The 18,437-nt window shown below is 42.1% G+C and overlaps 1 protein-coding gene across 2 annotated transcripts in view; it reads left to right on the top strand.

Moving 5' to 3' along the window:
* tpst1 (tyrosylprotein sulfotransferase 1) overlaps nucleotides 1-18,437 on the top strand; it is a 41,885-nt gene that overhangs the window by 7,121 nt on the left and 16,327 nt on the right. For both annotated transcript variants that reach the window (XM_085244738.1, XM_085244739.1), the window contains exon 2: nucleotides 8,602-9,633. In XM_085244738.1, coding sequence (XP_085100864.1) covers nucleotides 8,777-9,633 — 857 coding nt within the window. In that variant the 5' untranslated portion in view covers nucleotides 8,602-8,776. The remainder of the gene's footprint in view (nucleotides 1-8,601; nucleotides 9,634-18,437) is intronic.

Below are 18,437 nucleotides of genomic sequence, written 5' to 3'. Positions count from 1 at the left end.
GTAAACGGCATTACATTTCAAAGGACACCTATCCTTAGATTTCATCTTCAGAATCAGAGTAATGGCTTCATGCACGAACAGTTTGAGAAAACCCAAATAATACTTTCTGCTGGCAGCGTCTCTAAATCATCACAAAGTTCTCGCTTTGTCTTTGGGAGACTGCAGATGTACAAGATGTGTGATAGTGTGTCTTTAAGCTAAACAGAGTGGTATTCATGAAGCACTTTTTTTGTTTGTTTGTTTTTTGTTGGCTTATCGGAGCGGTTTATGAATCTGGGCGGTGTCTTTATGTCATGTGGAGATGCACATGAACGCCAGGTAACAGAATTGTTCCAAAACACTGGGACATGCAGGGAAAGGTAGGTGTTGTTCCCAGCTTCTAGGGTTACCAAATCACAAATTAGCATATTTTCTGCACTATAAGGTGCACTTAAAATCCTTTAATTTTCTCAAAAATCATCAGTGCACCTTTTGTATGAATTCTGGTTGTGCTTACTGACCTCGAACTAGGGCTGGGCGATATGACCCAAAATTCATATCTCGATATTTTTTAGCTGGATGGCGATATAAGATATATATCTCGATTTTTTTTTTTTTTCTTTTTCTTTTAAAGCCATAAGTTAAGAACAAAAAGAGAGTTCTTAGTCACACTGTGTCCCAGATGTCACACGGGCACTTTTATTTACATACAGCGTAGATATTACTCAAAAATAAATTATCAGCATATATTAAATAATCATGGTCCATAAATAAAAGAAAACAATGTTGTTTTTGTGCATAACAAAAAGCTCACAATTGTGCAGTCAAAATGTAAACTAATAGACGCTGAGCATAATAACAAAGAGACTTCACAGCTGCACCACGTCTCTGAACAGGTGCCATTTGTGGTCCTTATACACACACAGTACGTATCACTCCGCGAGGCTCCTCCCCGGTAGCCGTAATCCTCCAACAATCCATCAAGCGGTGCAGCTCCGTAGCTTAGCAAAGTCATATTAAAACATTTGACAGATTGCCGAGCGCTGTGTACCACATAAAATCGGTTCGCGGTCAGTAAGCACAACCAGAATTCATACATAAGGCGCACTGTCGATTTTTGAGAAAATGAAAGGATTTTAGGCCGTGCAGCCCCTCCTGGCTGCATGTCGTTAGCACGGTTAGCTCGCTAACACGTTGACGCCGTCCAGCCCCACGCACGGTAACTCGCTAACGGAGATTTTCCGCTTTCATCTTGTCATTGCCTGCAGGTGAAGTTATGGGGGAGGCGGAGTTGTGTTCAGTGAAGGAGAGGCCAGGCCGAGTAACGTTGCGTAGAGACAAAAGTGGACGAAAGAGAGGCAAACCTGCGGCTCCACAAGTATAATTATAACGTAACATAGACTATATCGATATGAACGATATTGTCACATCTTATATCTCGTATGAAAATATATCGATATTTTTAAAAAACTCGATATATCGCCCAGCCCTACCTCGAACCAATTTTGTGCTACACGGCGCTCAAAACATGTCAAAAAATGTTCTTGTGCGACTTTGCTAAGCTACGCCGCCGCACTGCTTGATGGATTGTCAGAGCATTACGGCTACTGTAGTCAGGAGCCTCGCGGACTAATCTGGGTTCTAAACTCCGTCAACTTCAGGTCCCAAAGTCAAATGAACACTGCAGCATCACTGAGAGTTAAAATCTGTCTAAAGTCTTTCATCTTTAATAAAATGATCAGCATTGCTGCTTTACCAGGTGTAACAATTAAGTTTAACATCCAGGCATCCATGAAAACAGAATTTATGACATTTAACGGAGATGAAGTTAGCAGGAAGTTAGCTCGCTAGTTTCCTGCTAAGCATGATATAGCATGTTCTGACTGAGAGATTTCTGAAAATATTCAAACGTACGGCTCTGCTATCACTTCCAACATAGATGAAGACAGAAAACTAAACAGCAGTGATATGTTGTTGTTTCTGGATAATGACAATGACCATAAATCATCACATAGTAGAAGTCAGGTGTACAGTTTTGGTTCATTAAATAATTCAGAACTCACTCAGTGTAGCCGTTTTATTAGCGGTACCGTGAGGACTCATTTGTTGTTTTTCTCACCTTCCACGTCTTTAACGCTTCTCCATTTCTCACCCTTACTTCCTTTCAGCTCTTGTGAAACTTTTCTGGTCTGATTGTTATCAGTTGTTTAAACCAACTTTCAGCTGCTTCTCTCTCTGTGCCGCTCTGTCAATTTAAAGTGTCAATTTAAATTTATGTAACCTCAAATGAATTAATGCGATGATTTAGAGTTTTTCGTAAGGAGAAATCTCAGTACAACCTACACAGATTGGTAATGTTGAAATGCCAGTGACGATCAGTAGGAGAAATTTACCTTTAAGTGCAGTTGCAGCAGTCTTCAAAGGTGTTGGCCACCTACGATGCTTTGTGACTTCCCCCTGACCTTTAACACTGAATCACTGAGCACACAGATGTGAGATTGTGTGGGTGCGGTAGTTATGAGTACCTGTCGGCAGAGTCACCTGCTTTAGAATATATGAACCTAATGTATGTTGTTTTCATAGCTGAGCTTATTTATCACCTTTTTCCACGTCCACCTGCTCGGTTTGACTCGTACCCTAACTTGATAGTAGATTTTTTTGAATTTAAGTAATTTTGTAACAATTATTAAATAGATTCCAGATGACTTGCACACGATGGTGAAGTGGTCCTTTACAAGCTCATTGATATATAATTTTTAATTTTGTATTTATTTAGTTTTTTGGGTGTGTGTAAGCTACTGGGATTGGTCTGATATTTAAAAGATGTTGTTTATCAATGTCCTTTTTCTTTCTGTGTAAACCTCCAGTTTGCTCGCCTCAGAGAGTTGGCAGTTTGAAAATGACGCAATGTTAGTTGCATTGAGCTGGCGTAATGCTCTGAGGAAATGTTGACCACAAGCAGTCAGCTTTAGTCTGGGTTCAATCTTCTCCCCAAGTAAAGATTTCACATGTGAACGTAGTGGGATATCAAAAGAAAAGCTACAACCTCACCTTGTTTGAATGAGGATTTGTATCGGACAGTTATGCCACTATGAAACTGACTTCAGCCCTGCAGAGCAGTGGACTGGAAAATAGTTTAACTGCAGTGTAGGGCAGGGCCATATTATACCGTTCACGGTAATACCGGTATAATGTTAGGCAACGATAGGAAAATGAAATATCGCGATAGAATGGGAGTAAAACGCGCATGCGCAGTGCCTTTGTTTTCATACGCACATGGCCGATTGTTGAGTGAAACAGATGAACCAGAATTGGTTTGTAAAAATGGTGCAACTTCAGTGATGTGGAACTGGTTTGGTGTTTGTCCGTCAGATACACAACAAAGCACATTTTTTTGCAGAACATGCAAGCGGCCGTCGTTATTGTCGTATTTGTCGGACTAAGATGCTCTTAAATCTGGGAGTAATCTGGGTCCTAAACTCCGTATGCTTCAGGTCAAACAACACTGCAGCATCAAATCAAATCAAATCACTTTTTATTGTCACATCACATGTGCAGGCACACTGGCACAGCACATGCGAGTGAAATTCTTGTGTGCGAGCCCCACAAGCAACAGAGATGTGCAAACACAACAACACAAACGAGCAAAATACAAGAATGGCCAACCTGAAACTAATAAATATATGTACAATATATAATAGTGTATGCATTTCTGGATGTGTATACTAAATATTTTCCTGTGTGTGTGTGTGTATACACATTTTTACAAATTAAATAGTAAAAAAATAAAATAATAATAATAATAATAAAATATATAAAATATACAGAGTTAAAAACTGTCTAAATTCTTTCATCTTTAATAAAACGATCAGCATTGCTGCTTTACCAGGTGTAACTATAAAGTTTAACTTCCAGGCATCCATGAAAACAAAAGTTATTACATTTAACGGAGTTAGAAGTTAGCAGGAAGCTAGCGGAAGTTAGCTCGCTAGTTTCGCTAGTTACCTAAGCATGATATAGCATGTTCTGACTGAGAGATTTCTGAAAAAAATCAAACGTACAGCTCTGCTATCACTTCCAACATAAATGAAGACAGGAAACTAAACAGCAGTGACGTTTGTAGGGTTACTGAAGTTGGGCTAGCTGCTATATAATGATGTGCTACGTGATCGCTAGCGACACAGCTATGTTAGCATAACATAAACAGTGAAGCTGGAGGACGAACACTAAACACTTTTCCACTTATAAAAGTTAACGTGAAGGTTCTTCATGGTTAGAGACAAATGCAATCGCATGGCAGGATGCTGTAAACGGACCAAACTTCAGTCAGGAGAACAACTGAGATAATCCATCCACAATACGAGGTTAGTCATTAATATACTGCAACAACATGGGAATAGAGCCGCTGCCAGAGAATTCAACATTAATGAATCAATGGTACAGAAGTGGAGGAAGCAAGAAGAATGAGTTTAATAAAGTTTGATTTATCTGACTGCTTTGTTTCGCTTAATGTGCCTTATAATCCCGTGCACCTTACGGTCCGAAAAATACGTACTGCACACTGCAGTTTAATGTTGCAAAGCAGCTCTTTTTAACTTGTGTGGATATTATACATGGTTATGCTCAGGATATGTCAGCCCATTTCTACTGGAAATGCCTTTTGGTTAAACTTTCAGCAAGGAATTTGCATTTGCACTGTTACATTTTTATAAAGCTTTAATGTACATAAAAACCAGCTTCTTGTTTAAGTGAAAATAAATGGAAGGTTGTCTTTTTGCGCTAGTAATGTTGTGGAGTTGTATTTTGTCTCGCATCAATTATATCGTCGGTTATATCGTTATCGCAAATTTTCAAATATATATCGTGATAAATATTTTTGGCCATATCGCCCTGCTCTACTGCAGTGTCTCCAGTCTCGGATGAACTGCACCGTTAAGCTCATACAGGGATGCGTTTGCTCGGGTCGTTCGCATATCTGCTGTTGCAGCGTAACTTTGGCCCGACGCTCGTAACATAAGTGAGACTGGCTGGGTGGGCATCGTATACCCGGAGTTGGGGTTTTGACCATTGCACAAAATTGTCTCCGAGTCTGTACGCGTGCTGTGGGGAAAACCCTGTTCTAACGTTTGACTCTGTGGTTTATTTTGAGCTTTCTTTTACTTGACGTTCTTAAACTCATTTGCAACTTAAAACAGATCTGCAAGACAAACGAATTTAAGAGCAGCGCGTGAATAAAAGGTTTGACGACATTAAGCCCACAGAGCCCGGCAGAGCCGGTACCAGGACCGTGACCTCGGGTAAAGTGAAAGAAAACATGTTTCTAGTGTCCAAATCAGCAGCACTGTTCCTGTAATCAACATTTAAAGCTTTACTGGGAAACCGCAACCGCGGTCCTTCATCAAAGCACCAACAAACTTTGACATGAAGGAAAGCGAACTTTGTACCTGCTCCATCCACCACTGTTTGCTTTACATAGATAAAAATCTGCAGGAAGTCTCCAGAAGTTGTGTTAAAATATGCAGATTAACTGTTAACTTACCAGGGGTGGGTCTAAAGGGGGCATGGCATGCACTAAACCATATTTATTTTGAAGTTTTCATAATATTTTTCAGACTGAAAGGGAAATAATATCAAACATTGTTAATTAAATAGTGTTAAAAATCTAAAAATTAAACTGATGAGAGGGATTTTAGGTTAGGCGGTGAATTCTTGTTGATATTAATGAACGTCTGCTCCATCATAATGTCTTGTTTTCAGCAGCACAAACTTTGCATCAAAGCACAGGGAAAACTTCAGTATGCTGCTATGCTCACATGCTCCTTTATAGGCTTACAGGCAGAAACTCACTCATTGACCTGCACACTTAAACACACAGCCAAACGCGCACAATGACTCATAAAGCTTTCCAACAAGACAGAGTAAACATGCTTTTTTTTTTTTAAGGCCTCAGTTTAGATTTCATATTTATTTTACAGTTAATTTTGAAGGGGGCGTATTTTTTTCTATTCTGAATATTTATCATTGCTCATTAATAAGACAAAAGTATTTATCAGATTAATCGATGGAATAATTGATAGATTAATCGATAGCTTCAGCACTAATTTCATAACCAAACCGCGTCCATGCTTCTCAGCTAACCCCACGTCTAGAAAAACGCTCCTCAATTTCCTTTGGCTGGTTCTTCTGTGTTGCCATGGTGACTATTTGAAACCGTCATGTAAAGCAATTAAAAAATATTGCAGTAAATGGTGTATTTTGCAACGGCACAAAATAAACGGGGAAACGAGAGACGTTTTAATACCGTCATCCACAACGTCATCACATCCCAGTCTGCAGTTGGCTTTGGGAGAAATGAAACCACTAATCAATTAGAGAAAGAAGATGATGATGATGTTGTGTCTGGTGTTCCAGACGATGATGCATCCAAATGGCACTGATGATGATGCAAATGTGGAGATGGCTGCATTGGGTTCTGCCTGTCCCGTGCTGGTGTCGCAGTCCCCGCTGTTCCACTGCTGTGGACTGATGCTGTCATAGGCAGCTAACCATCGTGCTCATATGAGGTGGAATCTATGTAAACAGACTAAATAGTTAATACAGGTATGAGGCTAGGTGCTAAAGAGCATTGATCAAAAAATTTAATGGCAACCTGAATCTTCTTTGGCGTTAGACAAAGCTGGAGCAGCCACAGGATGTTTCGGTGAACGTAATATGAATACATAGATAAAAATCTCTGATGCAGAGTTTTTGCTTCAGTTAAGGTTTTATTGCACTAGGAGACAAAGGCATTCAGTATTGTATCTCCTGGATGAGGTGTGTGTTCATCTGTATGTGCGCAGATGCACACAAAGATAGTGGTAGTTTATGGGTGAGTGTGTGTCTGTGTGCCTTTAAAAGAGCATGTGATGACGGCAATGAAGAGAGAGACCAGTCAGTATTCTCCGAGCGCAGATCTGAGGTTTGGCCTGTGCTTTGTTGCAACATTTCGTTTCATGTTCTGATTGTGTAGATATTAATAATTAGTGTTAATAATAATTCAGTGCCCAGCCTAACAGCCTCTGGTCAGTGGCTTACTGGCACGTGTGCTTTTATTGGCCCACAAAAAAGAATGAGCTTTTTATATGCATGTTATTTGTTACTGCAGTTTAATATATTTTATATTCGTCTAAATCTACAAAATAATCTACTAAAGCCTTGAATTAAGACTCCATGCCCCCATTTAGATTCACCCTCTGCTTATCGCAGGTGACACTGGCATATAAAGTAAAATAGCTGCTGTCAGCCTTCAGCAAGCTGCCTGGTCGGACTAAGTTAGCAGTTCAGCTGTGTACGTATGCTTTCATTGGAACAGCTGTGCTATGGATTTACTGCTGTGTAAAACAAATGGCAGAAAGTTCACATGAGTTTGCACATGATGATACATGAAGGACCTGCATGAGCTTTTTCCCAGGAGTAAAGGTTTTGATGGTGATTACAGTATAAGTGTGGGTGTTTTGGACGTTTCACATTCAATGCTAAACTATGATAGCATCATCTTCACTGCTGCTGTTGTGTTATCAGTGTCTTTGTGGAGAAAGCTGTGGGCCGCGTGAGTTTATGGTTGCCGTAGTTTTATTCACATGCATGCTCCTCAATCTGTTTCTGCTGTAACACTCACTGTTACATGGATTAAACAAAACGTCAGTTAATTGATGAATCATTGCTGCTCTGCAATGCACCAACCGCACATGTGCACCTAGCAATGAACCTCAAGCAGACTTCAAAGAACCATAACAGGAATGACTACTCAGTGCTGTCTCTCCCTGTGTCAGCAGCAGAGTGTAGCTGAGGCCTAAGTGCTCAAAGCTCCTGTACAGGTTTGACGTTGATGTTTCCAGACAAAAGGTTCCCGAGGCCAAAAGTCCAGATACCTTGGATGCAAATGGCTTTAAAGACAGAAGATCATTTTATTTAGACAGTCTACTGGTATTGTTAACAAGACTGAATATGTGGTTTGAAAATGAGGATTCACTTTGCCCCTGCCTGCTGTGGATTGCCTGAACCCTAACATCTTCCTCTTCCAGTACGGCCGACTGTGGCTGTTCTGCCAGCACAGAGAAAACGCTCCAGCAAATATGCTGTATTCAGCCTGCAGCTTTCACTTGTCAAAAACTGCCAGCCTGCCCACTGCAGTATGTATGAGCAGGATGTGTGTATTCACTGAATGCATGCACACATTGTCCTTTCTGCAGAATTAGCATGAGTGGCTGCCCATATCATAATTAGAGGTTGACAGATAAATGTCGCAGATGAAATATGTGCCGCCAGAAATTCAAAGCTGGGATGCAGCTTGGACACATTTGTTGTTGTGTATTCTTAGTCTGTTATTAGCAACTCGTTATTTCTTTCAACAAACTTTGACTTGCAACACTTTAAGGTCCACTAGAGTGTTGCAAAAAACAGGCAGAGCTCGTTTAGTTTGCTTCACCCTGCTGGTCGGCAGGACATCGACCCCAAATTTGTAAATACGATAACTCGAGAACGAGGCGAATCTGGACACAAATGATTCTTTTCAGTTCTGTCGTATCAGTGTTTCCTGTGGTGCGACCAGATCTCAATGTGTCTCTTCTCTCCACCATGCAGGGCTCATGGAGCTGGAGACCAGACACCTGCTGTGCACCAGGGAGCTCGATCCATGCCCGGTTCCCAGTAAACAAACATAAAGGGTGGGAACCTTACTGGCCCTCTACTTCCTTTACCCCCATACCCAAAAATCGCCCCTGTGGTTATCTTGTCCTTTCCCTTCTGTGGCCCCAGCATGATTGGCAAGCTGAAACAGAACTTGCTGGTGGCCTGTCTGGTCATCAGCTCGGTCACAGTTTTCTACTTAGGCCGCCATGCAATGGAGTGTCACCATCGCATCGAGGAGTACAGCCAGCCAGGAGGAATCCTGCCTTTGTCTGGGCTGGGAGGCAGCATGCGGACCACCTTACGGACAGGCCAGAACCTCAGCATGCCGTTCATTTACAGCAAAGACATGCCGCTCATTTTCATCGGTGGCGTACCCCGTAGCGGGACCACACTAATGCGAGCTATGCTGGACGCCCACCCCGAGGTCCGCTGTGGTGAGGAAACTCGCGTCATCCCACGCATCCTGGCCATGAAACAGATGTGGAGCCGCTCGGGTCGGGAGAAGATGCGCCTGGACGAGGCTGGCGTGACTGACGAGGTGCTGGACGCCGCCATGCAGGCCTTCCTGCTGGAAATAATCGTCAAGCACGGTGAGCCCGCCAACTTTCTGTGCAACAAGGACCCATTTGCACTGAAATCTCTTTCCTACCTGGCCAAAATATTTCCCCGTGCCAAGTTTGTGCTCATGATTAGAGACGGTCGGGCTTCGGTCCATTCCATGATCTCGCGAAAGGTGACCATTGCTGGGTTTGACTTGGGGAGCTACAGGGACTGCCTGACCAAGTGGAACCGGGCCATAGAGACGATGTACACTCAGTGCCTGGACGCTGAAGACAAATGCCTGCCTGTGCACTATGAACAATTGGTGCTGCATCCTGAAAAATGGATGAGGACACTGCTGAAGTTCCTTGATATTCCCTGGAATGATGCCGTTCTCCACCACGAGGAGCTCATAGGGAAAGCTGGAGGAGTGTCCCTCTCCAAGTAAGTAATGCTGATGGCATTCCTACAATTTTCCTTTCCCAGCCCTGTGTTCTGTGCTTTTACTTTGAAAGGAAACGTCTGGTCTGGATAATGTCAATCTAACGTTGTTTTTCTTTTGTTGTTTTGTAAAAATTCTTAAACTATAGACTTTTGGGAGAAAAACTGTGAATGTTTCATGGCAAATGTGATCAGTTGTAGCTCAACTTTGGCTACAGTTACAGTAACTAAACTAAAATGTCGGAGTGACGCATCATTGGCTGATGTGTCTTTGATCCCTTTTGTTTGTGTCTGCAGGCGACCGTTTTGTTAACATGCAGGGTAAGCTCTTTCATTACAGCACAGCTCTATACGACGCCTTTTCGGGAAAATCTCCTCTTCGTGCAGTTTGCTCAAACTCAAACGCCTCCTTTCTTCACTTGTGTGTCTGTTGTGTTAGGACTGAGTGCACTAATGAGTAAAATGGGTGTCTGTGTGTCTTATGCTGAAGACGCATTTTGGGGTAGCTGAGCTGCTTCCAGTGCTCTGTAGCTGTTACTAGCACAGCGCACGCTGAATCATCATCCATCTGTGTTATGTTATGATTCATTTCCAGCTCGCTGCTCTGAGGATCGTTGACGTTTTGGACATTTAACCCCGTTGGAATGTAGTTTATCAAAGCCGTTTCCCCTTTTATCCATGTATGTAGCTACAGTTTCTACACAACCTTCTTTCTACAGCTGCATTGCTGAAGCTCTGAAGCTAAATGTTTGGTGATGCAAGAAGCTGTAAATCGTGTCTGGCCCACAAGCTCCACTTGGTGAGCCAGGCTTGTCGTATATCACATTCCCACTGCAATAGAAATGCGCTTGGGAGCGCCCATGTCGACTTGGCTTTCAACTACTTAGCCTTGAGGGAGAGAATGTATGGATTGACTATTAACCTTAAGGTAAAAGGACTTGTTGGTGAGCAATGTGTGAAGTGAAACGTCATGTTCTATATAATCTGAGTTCTTGATGGTGTTAAAAACAGGGCCTTGAAACGTATCCTCCCTGTTCCACTGTTATATTTCACTACAGATGAAACATCCTGCAGCTGCACACAGTGAGACTCATCATTAGTGACTTGAAACATATGAGACGATGTCTGCATTGCTGCACTGTGAGCACGTTTGCCTAATGGCCCTGCCTGGTGTCAGAGTTGTTTTGAATACTCTGCTATGGGAGGCTGGCCTCTGGAAGTTTTTGAGGAAACTTTTCTCTGTCTGCTTCATATTATCCCCAACCCCCTTTGCTACCACGGTCTTCCTGCCACATGGTAGAAAACACTCCCTATTCTCCAGGAGATATTTAGGCCGCATTTTGTTATTATCCCTCTATGAGAACACTTCCAAGTTTCTGTTTAAAATGCTTTGCGTCTATTGAGCAGTAACTGCCCATCTTTACTGTAATCTTCTGTGAAGACATCCAACTTCCTCTGTCGTAAGATGCGAGGGCCGAGTTCTTTCCTGCCAAATGGAAATTGGTAACCGGCCGTCTTCTTTCTTTTAGGTTTTACATTTACAATAAACAATATTAGTTTTAAGGAACGGTGAACATGTAGGCGAGAGGTCAGTAAAGTTCAGTTATGCCCAGTTTTGAATTGGATAGGATCAGGTGGGTCAGGCCTGCAGCTCATTTCCATTTGTGGACAAAACGCTGACTGCATTCAAAATAATTCATATTCTAAATACACATAATACATCTAATATTTTCCGTGTATACAGTTATTTCACACTGAAAGTTCTTTCCGTTGGAGGGCAGTTTTTCCTCTGCCCTCAACCAGTGCTTTTAGAGCACTGAGATTCTTTATCCAGATCTGAGATGTACTGACACACGTGTTTAAACCAAGTCTTTGTCTGAAGGGCTGCTGTGGCACAGTGGGCTGATCAGGTCACCCACTGATTGGGAGGTAGGTGTGTGTGTGTGTGTGTGTGTGTGTGTGTGTGTGTGTGTCATAAAATAAAGCGTTGTATGTATGTGCATCTGAATGGATAAATTGATTATTACTCAATGAGGTTAGAGCTCTATATAAACACCTTCACCATTTACTTTACCAAGGAGTCCACACTACATAAGCAGGAGACTGACCTGGGGCCAGTGAGTGGGTGTGAAGCTCTGTGTGCTTTTAAGTGCTTTGGTCAGTAAGGCTGTAAAAATGCTGTGTTAGTAAAGTTCAAATGAAGCCAGGAAGCAAAGCTGGAAGAACAAAAATGCCTACTATAATTTTTTTGTCAGTGTCACTGCCCTGTCATTAAGATGAAGGGAGATCCACGTAACTAGGTTTATGTTCCATTATATTAATGTGGTGTTTAAATATATCCACATTTCTCCTGCAGCTGCTCTATTTTTGCAAAAACGTGCAAGTGTCTTGTTAAAGTTATCCCGTCTATCTCAAATTGAAAAGACACTAATAGATGTATTAAAGCCCTGAAGACTAATTTGTAACTTTTTAAAAAGATTGATACAGTTAAACGTCTGGATTTAGGTTTCATCTTACATTATAAACAGAATAAACCATGATGGCTTCGTGCTTTAAACCAAGCAGTGAAACTAATGTCAGGTGCTTTCATGCGTGCTGTGACGCAGGCTTGGATACAACAGAGACTCCCGAGTGTCCTTCAGCCCTACTGGTACAACTCTGATGACTAAATGACAAAGGCAGAGGTCCTCAGAAAGGCCAAAGTACCTGTGTCTCTCAACGACTTTCAGTTGTGTCCAGACGGTGGAAAAATTCTCCTCAGTGGTTACATCTGAGTTAAACAAGCACCGAGTGCTTAAGCCTGTTTATTATACAGGTACAGGAAGCTACAAAACCTGAATAGAAAGAAAAAAGAGGCCAGAACAGATCAAATGTCTGCACCAGGTAAGGGTGTGGTAAGACCTCTTTGGGGTTTGCTGATCTGCAGCCATTTAGAGCGCACATCAGCCCCTCACAAATTGATTCAGCATCAAACATTAATGAATGGGGACAGGAATCAGAACCCTGGTGATAATGTGGAGACACTGCTTTGTCCTTTTCTTTGGAACAAACAGAATCAGGGACAAAGTCCAAGACGTAGCAGGAATCTACAGAGTTTACATCACTTTACAAGATGATAGATTTAATCAAATTATACTGTTTCTGTTGGTGTCTGTTACCTGCTAAATTTGTTTTTATCTATCATCCAAACACGAGTTTTCAGTTACAATGCTGTCTGTCCAGTGAGTAATGATCACGGTGCAGAAAATCATGTCAGTGAAAGAAATCAAAGCAAATGTGAAAATGCCTCATTTACAGTTGCTGCTGATTCGTTCTTCCCGTCATTGAACAGAACAGACGGAGAGAGCAAGACTGCTACATTTTAACTTTGTCAGCTACTTTTCAGAGAAAGTGTTACCAAATAGGTTATGATGAGTCACTAAATATAGTGACAAACTTGCTAATTTGGTAATCAAGGAGTGAACTGATTATGAAGTGTGATGATCAGCAGGGTTGGCTAATGAACTCAGTGCTTTTTAGAGTACAACCGAGTTAGATGAATGCTTCCAAGCACTGTCTCACAATTGGCACTGAGGTCTAGCTTTTCCTGCTAGACCTCCGTGCAGCGTTCTTTACTGGTGACCATAATATTCTATTAGAGCGAATAAAGCATGCTGTAGGTATGTAGTTCCTAGAGTATTTAAAAGTAGAATGGGAGGCAGAGCCTTCAGTTTTCAGGCCCCTCTTCTGTGGAACCAGCTTCCAGTTTGGATTCAGGAGACAGACACTATCTCTACTTTCAAGGTCCATAACAGTTAGGCTTCAAACTTTCCTTTTTGCTAAAGCATATAGTTAGGGCTGGACCAGGTGACCCTGAATCCTCCCTTAGTTATGCTGCAGTAGGCTGCCGGGGATTCCCATGATGCTCTGGGTGTTTCTTCTTCACTCACTATGTGTTAACAGACCTCTCTGCACTGAATCATACTTGTTATTAAGCTCTGGCTCTCTTCCACAGCATGTCCTTGATCCCATCTTCCTTCTCTCACCCCAGATGGCCCCGCCCCTCCCTGAGCCTGGTTCTGCCGGAGGTTTCTTCCTGTTCAAAGGGAGTTTTTCCTTCCCACTGTCGCCAAAGTGCTGCTCATAGGGGGTCATAGGGTTTTGTTGATTGTTGGGTTTTTCTGTGGGCGCTGTATAAATAAAATTGAATTGAAAGAGTGAAGCTGGTTTTATGATGGGCAGAGCTAGCATGTTCAGGGCCTGCCAGTCTGCCTGCGGTGAGCTCTGTTGTCAGATGGAGGCAGTGTATAAAATCTGTTTGTGTGAGCCAGCTGCAGAGGAGAGCAAAGTTCTTGCATACAAAGAGTTGAAGTGAAACGGTCTTTGCTCTCATGCTTTATTTTCTGATCTTTGAAGTTTTTTTTTTGCGGTTCTCCTGTTCCTCGTAAACTCTATCGCTCCCTGCTCTATTTCTGACCACTTGTCAACCATTTAACATCGGGCAGTAGCATACATCATCCACTTCCTGCGGCAGCGTGTCTTGTGTGGGTGAAGAGCCCCCCTCTGTGTGACGAAGTGTACACAAAAGGACACATTTGTGGGGACTATAAATCAAGTAATGTCAATCCTGCCATGTGTTAAAATCAAACAACCACACAGGACTAGCCAAAAACAACCTCGGGTCGTGTTTAACTAGGTAACCATGAGCACCCCCCCCCCCCCCCCCCCCAAAAAAAAAAGCAACAAACAGGAGAAAAAAACCCAATGAAACAAAACACTCAGCGGTGTGAGGTGATTCCACTGTGATGTAAACTGCCCAACCCTAACGTGCATCCATGAGTAGTTTTTGTTGAGTACACAGTGTACATGTCTGCTGTAAGAGGCTTTGATCCACAGTCGTACCGCTCCCATAAATGGGTTCTGATACGATTTGATGGAAGATGCGGCCAGCCACAAGTAGCCTTCGGGGCAGCACAACTGCCTTTTACCATCACAAACATTTTGGCCCTCCTATCAAGTACTTTGCCCAGAGTGCATTAAAGTCAACCCCCATGACACCTGGCAGCTAAAGGCTCTTTCCCACTCCAACCACCAACAATCCCATCCTCCACCACCCTACAGCATTTGGTCTCTATCTACACAAAAATCTCAATCAGTGGGCAGCCAGGCCCCATACTGGGACCTTGCCTTAGCATTAACATCAATTACCTAGCGTTGATTTAGTGGAGGCCATGCTTAGCTAAGAGACCCGCTCCATTACTTATCCCAGAGCACTGAACTGTCTGATCCATCCTCCCCAACTCTCCAACCTATTTGTGATCGAGATGTCTCTATCCGATTCTCTTATTGGCTTTTGGTGATACAGAACACCACCTTGGGTAAAGAGGGCCCAGCACTGAATAATTGACAAGCTGAAGGCCATTAAGAACATTACAGGATGAAGGGGAGTGGTCATGTGATGGCCAGAAAAGGGTTTTGTCACATCTTATTTAAAGCTGAGAAGAGAAATGCGCATGCATCATTTGTTCATTAGTAAGAGTGCAAATGATTGAATTGTTGTCAATCTTCAGTTATACAGACGGGATATTTAAAACTGAACTGTCTGCCTCATTTATTGTGTCAGTGTCCTACTTATGTGCTCCTTTTGGGGGAAAGTAAATTCTCAAGTTGCATAAAAAGTGCTAATTAATTGTAAATTGTGATAAGGAACATTTTCCAAAATAAAACAAGCATCTAAGTGAAAGCTTAGTTATTAACTGCATAAAATACTGGACATGAAAAAACCTCGCTGCATTAAATTACATTATTGTCTGTTGCTAGTAATAGTTTTCACTGGGGTTATGTAATGGGGATTAAAAAATATCTTCATTACAATGTTTAGCTTTCAGCTTAGAGCAGCGGTCCCCAATCCCCGGGCCTCGGACCGGTACCGGTCCGTGGCGCAAGAAAGGTTGGGGACCGCTGGCTTAGAGCAAGAACTAAAGTCAGAGTGCATCATGGTCATCCTTACAGCAGGGAAACACAGAAAAGAAGAAGTTGGGCTAGCTAACAGCACCTTAACCTTCAGAAGTAAAAGCCAATGGACTGCTTTCTCAGAAGGATTTTGGGGGGGGGGGGGGGATTTTTATACGCATATATATACACTTTATAGCCATATAGTGAAGTGACCATACGACCATGCTGTTTTCTTTTACCATATACTTTCCTTCAGTTTATGGGATTTATATGGCAAACTGCACCATATGTGTTTTCATAATGCTTGAGTATTAATGTATGGCTGGTCTATGTAAGTTTGAGGTTTGCAGAACTTCAGCATGACTTCAGAACCGTGAGACACAGATGTACTCCTGTATATACTTGGCGCTTGTATTGGTATGTGTACTATAGAGACCTTTGGCTCTCTTGTCAATAAGGTTAGCTCCATCTAACCTGATGGTGAAGCTCAGCAGCCTTCCCTCTTTATCAGTTTATGTTCCACATCAACACTTAGCCGCCCCTTGGGTCTTGATGGAGTTACCTAAAGTGATTCCCTACCCATTTGTTGCAGAGTGGATGTTTGGATCCTAGCCCGTACCGTAGAAACCATCTCCACCGTCCTCCTGAGATGACAAAACCAGCTCAATCTATTAATCATGCAGGAGGCTATGCCTGTACAGTGTAAAGATTCAATTGCAAAGTAAATGGATTAGAGGAAAGTGAATTGCTGTATTGAAGTATAGAGTCTGACAGGAAACATAAGGATTGAGGGGCTGGACCCTGGATGGTAAATAGACATTGTGGTGTGAGCGTTCTCCTTCTGCCTGCTCTTTAGGTATCACTGTGCTTGACTGGGCATCAAACCAGTTACAATAATCTCATAAAAGAAGCCATTTTTAAATTTTTGTTGCATGAAAAAGTGATGAAGTGTGGTCAAAGCTGAAGTTCTGTTTTATATTTGGTCATCTGAGTGTAATCTAGCTGAGGCAGGAGAGACTGATGTCGGTGTGTTCCTTTTAGAATAAATGGATTGCTGACCCTGTTACAAAACATGTTCAACTAATCAATAAGGAGGCTGCTTTCACTGGTTTCACAGTTTTAGGCCTTTTTAAAAATGCATTTTGTTTTCTTTAGGTCGGTTGGCTGAAAGGTTCTACTGAATACACTTTTGGCAGTTTTATCGGTGAAAACCCAGCCTGAGCTCTACAAAGATGATATCTTTACAATGTAAACACAATGGACAAGTTTAGTTTCACGTAAACTTGTGTAAAATCTCCTTTCTTTTTTTGTTCTTTTTAAAATTAGTTACATCTGCTGAGTTCCAAGATTCTACAGGCAACGGGGAGAAATAGTAAGCAAATTCATAGAGACAGAAACCTAAACGGTATGAGTTTAGCTGATCAACTAATCTGTTACGCAATCAGTTATAGTTATGCCCTTTAGCTTTATACCTCAGCAGATCTGACCATCAGCCTTGTTCTTGACATCTGGCACCAGTACACTTCTTCATCCCTCAGGCATCCACTCACTCCACAATCATTTTAATCAGTCTGGTTAAAAAGTCGACTGACCCCTCTCCTAAAAATCTCAATACCTCATCTAGACCCAGTGTGCTTCATCTTCTTTGTAGCTACCCTCACTTCCTCCTTACCGATCTTTTGCACTTCATGAGTCATGAACCTCTCTGTCCTCCTTTCTCATTTGCTGCCTTCATAAGCCCCTCATAAACTAAGGAGCTTGGAAAGAAAAGAGTCTAGATTTCTTTAAGTTTCTTGAAGATGTTTCACCTCTCAACCATCTGTCTTCTCTGTCCAAAATGTGAACATTGGGATCATCCAAAGAGAGTCCTTTAGATGCAGATGTACCTCTCTCTTTGCTTTATCCACGACTCCACGGACTAACTTCTTTCTTTAACTCCATAAATATCCAAGAAGTTTCAACCATCTAGCTGTTATAGAATTTGGAGCTAGCCCCTCTCCTTCATTACTCCACCCTTTTGTGTAATGTACCAGTACCACGGTTAGCAAAACGGCTCCACAGCATGATGCTACCACCACCATGCTTGACAGTCCTTAGATTTGAAATCCTCACCTTGACTCCCCCAATGATCTCTTGTAACTGTGACAGATCAACCTTTGTATAGAAAAGTTTTATAGCCAGATGAGACTATGTATTTGGCCTGTCCAGCTGAAAATGTTAGTTGACCTTTGGAGCAGGGCCTTCTTTCTCGGGTAACATCCACACCATGGCAATGCAAAGCTGTGGCTGGCGAGTGACAGTAGCGGTTCCAGTAATTTTCAGTTCATGGCAGGCTTGAGTCTTGAGGGTTCGTGGGTTGTTCATCCTGATCTATTGCCTCTTATCTAAGGGTGACAGTTTGCCAAGATCTGAAAGACGACCCAAAGTAGTGACATTTTAAAAGTGTCGAAATGTGAATTTAAGGCATTGTTGAACTCAGCACCAAGTAAAGTATTTAAGTCGTGTCTGTGTGTGTATATTGATGTATTTGTAGGGTTGATTGGACAGACAGCAGCTTCCTCCCTTTGCCCCAAAGAGTTGTGACAGATAGATTCAGGCTATCTTAGACGGTCTGTATGTGTACTGTAAACCAAAATAAATTCGAACTCGTTCACCCAGTTCTTCCACCCTGGAAAAAGAGCATTTCATAGAAACGATTAAAAGCGGCTCATATTACCATGACTTTCATGCTCCTGAGTTTGTATAAACCTCTGATCGGGACTGTACGTGTCATCTGTTAATGTGTGGTCCCATTCTTCATCACTTAAAGACTATTCATCCATTAAAGAAATAAAAGCTAACTGTATGTTATACATGCAACCTGTATATTTTAA

This window comes from Mchenga conophoros, linkage group LG14 (assembly GCF_057382185.1).
Source record: "Mchenga conophoros isolate Kocher_MC1m ecotype Shallow Benthic linkage group LG14, M_conophoros_male_GT1.1, whole genome shotgun sequence".
Taxonomy (NCBI): Eukaryota; Metazoa; Chordata; class Actinopteri; order Cichliformes; family Cichlidae; genus Mchenga; species Mchenga conophoros.
This window is presented reverse-complemented; position numbering and strand designations above follow the sequence as displayed.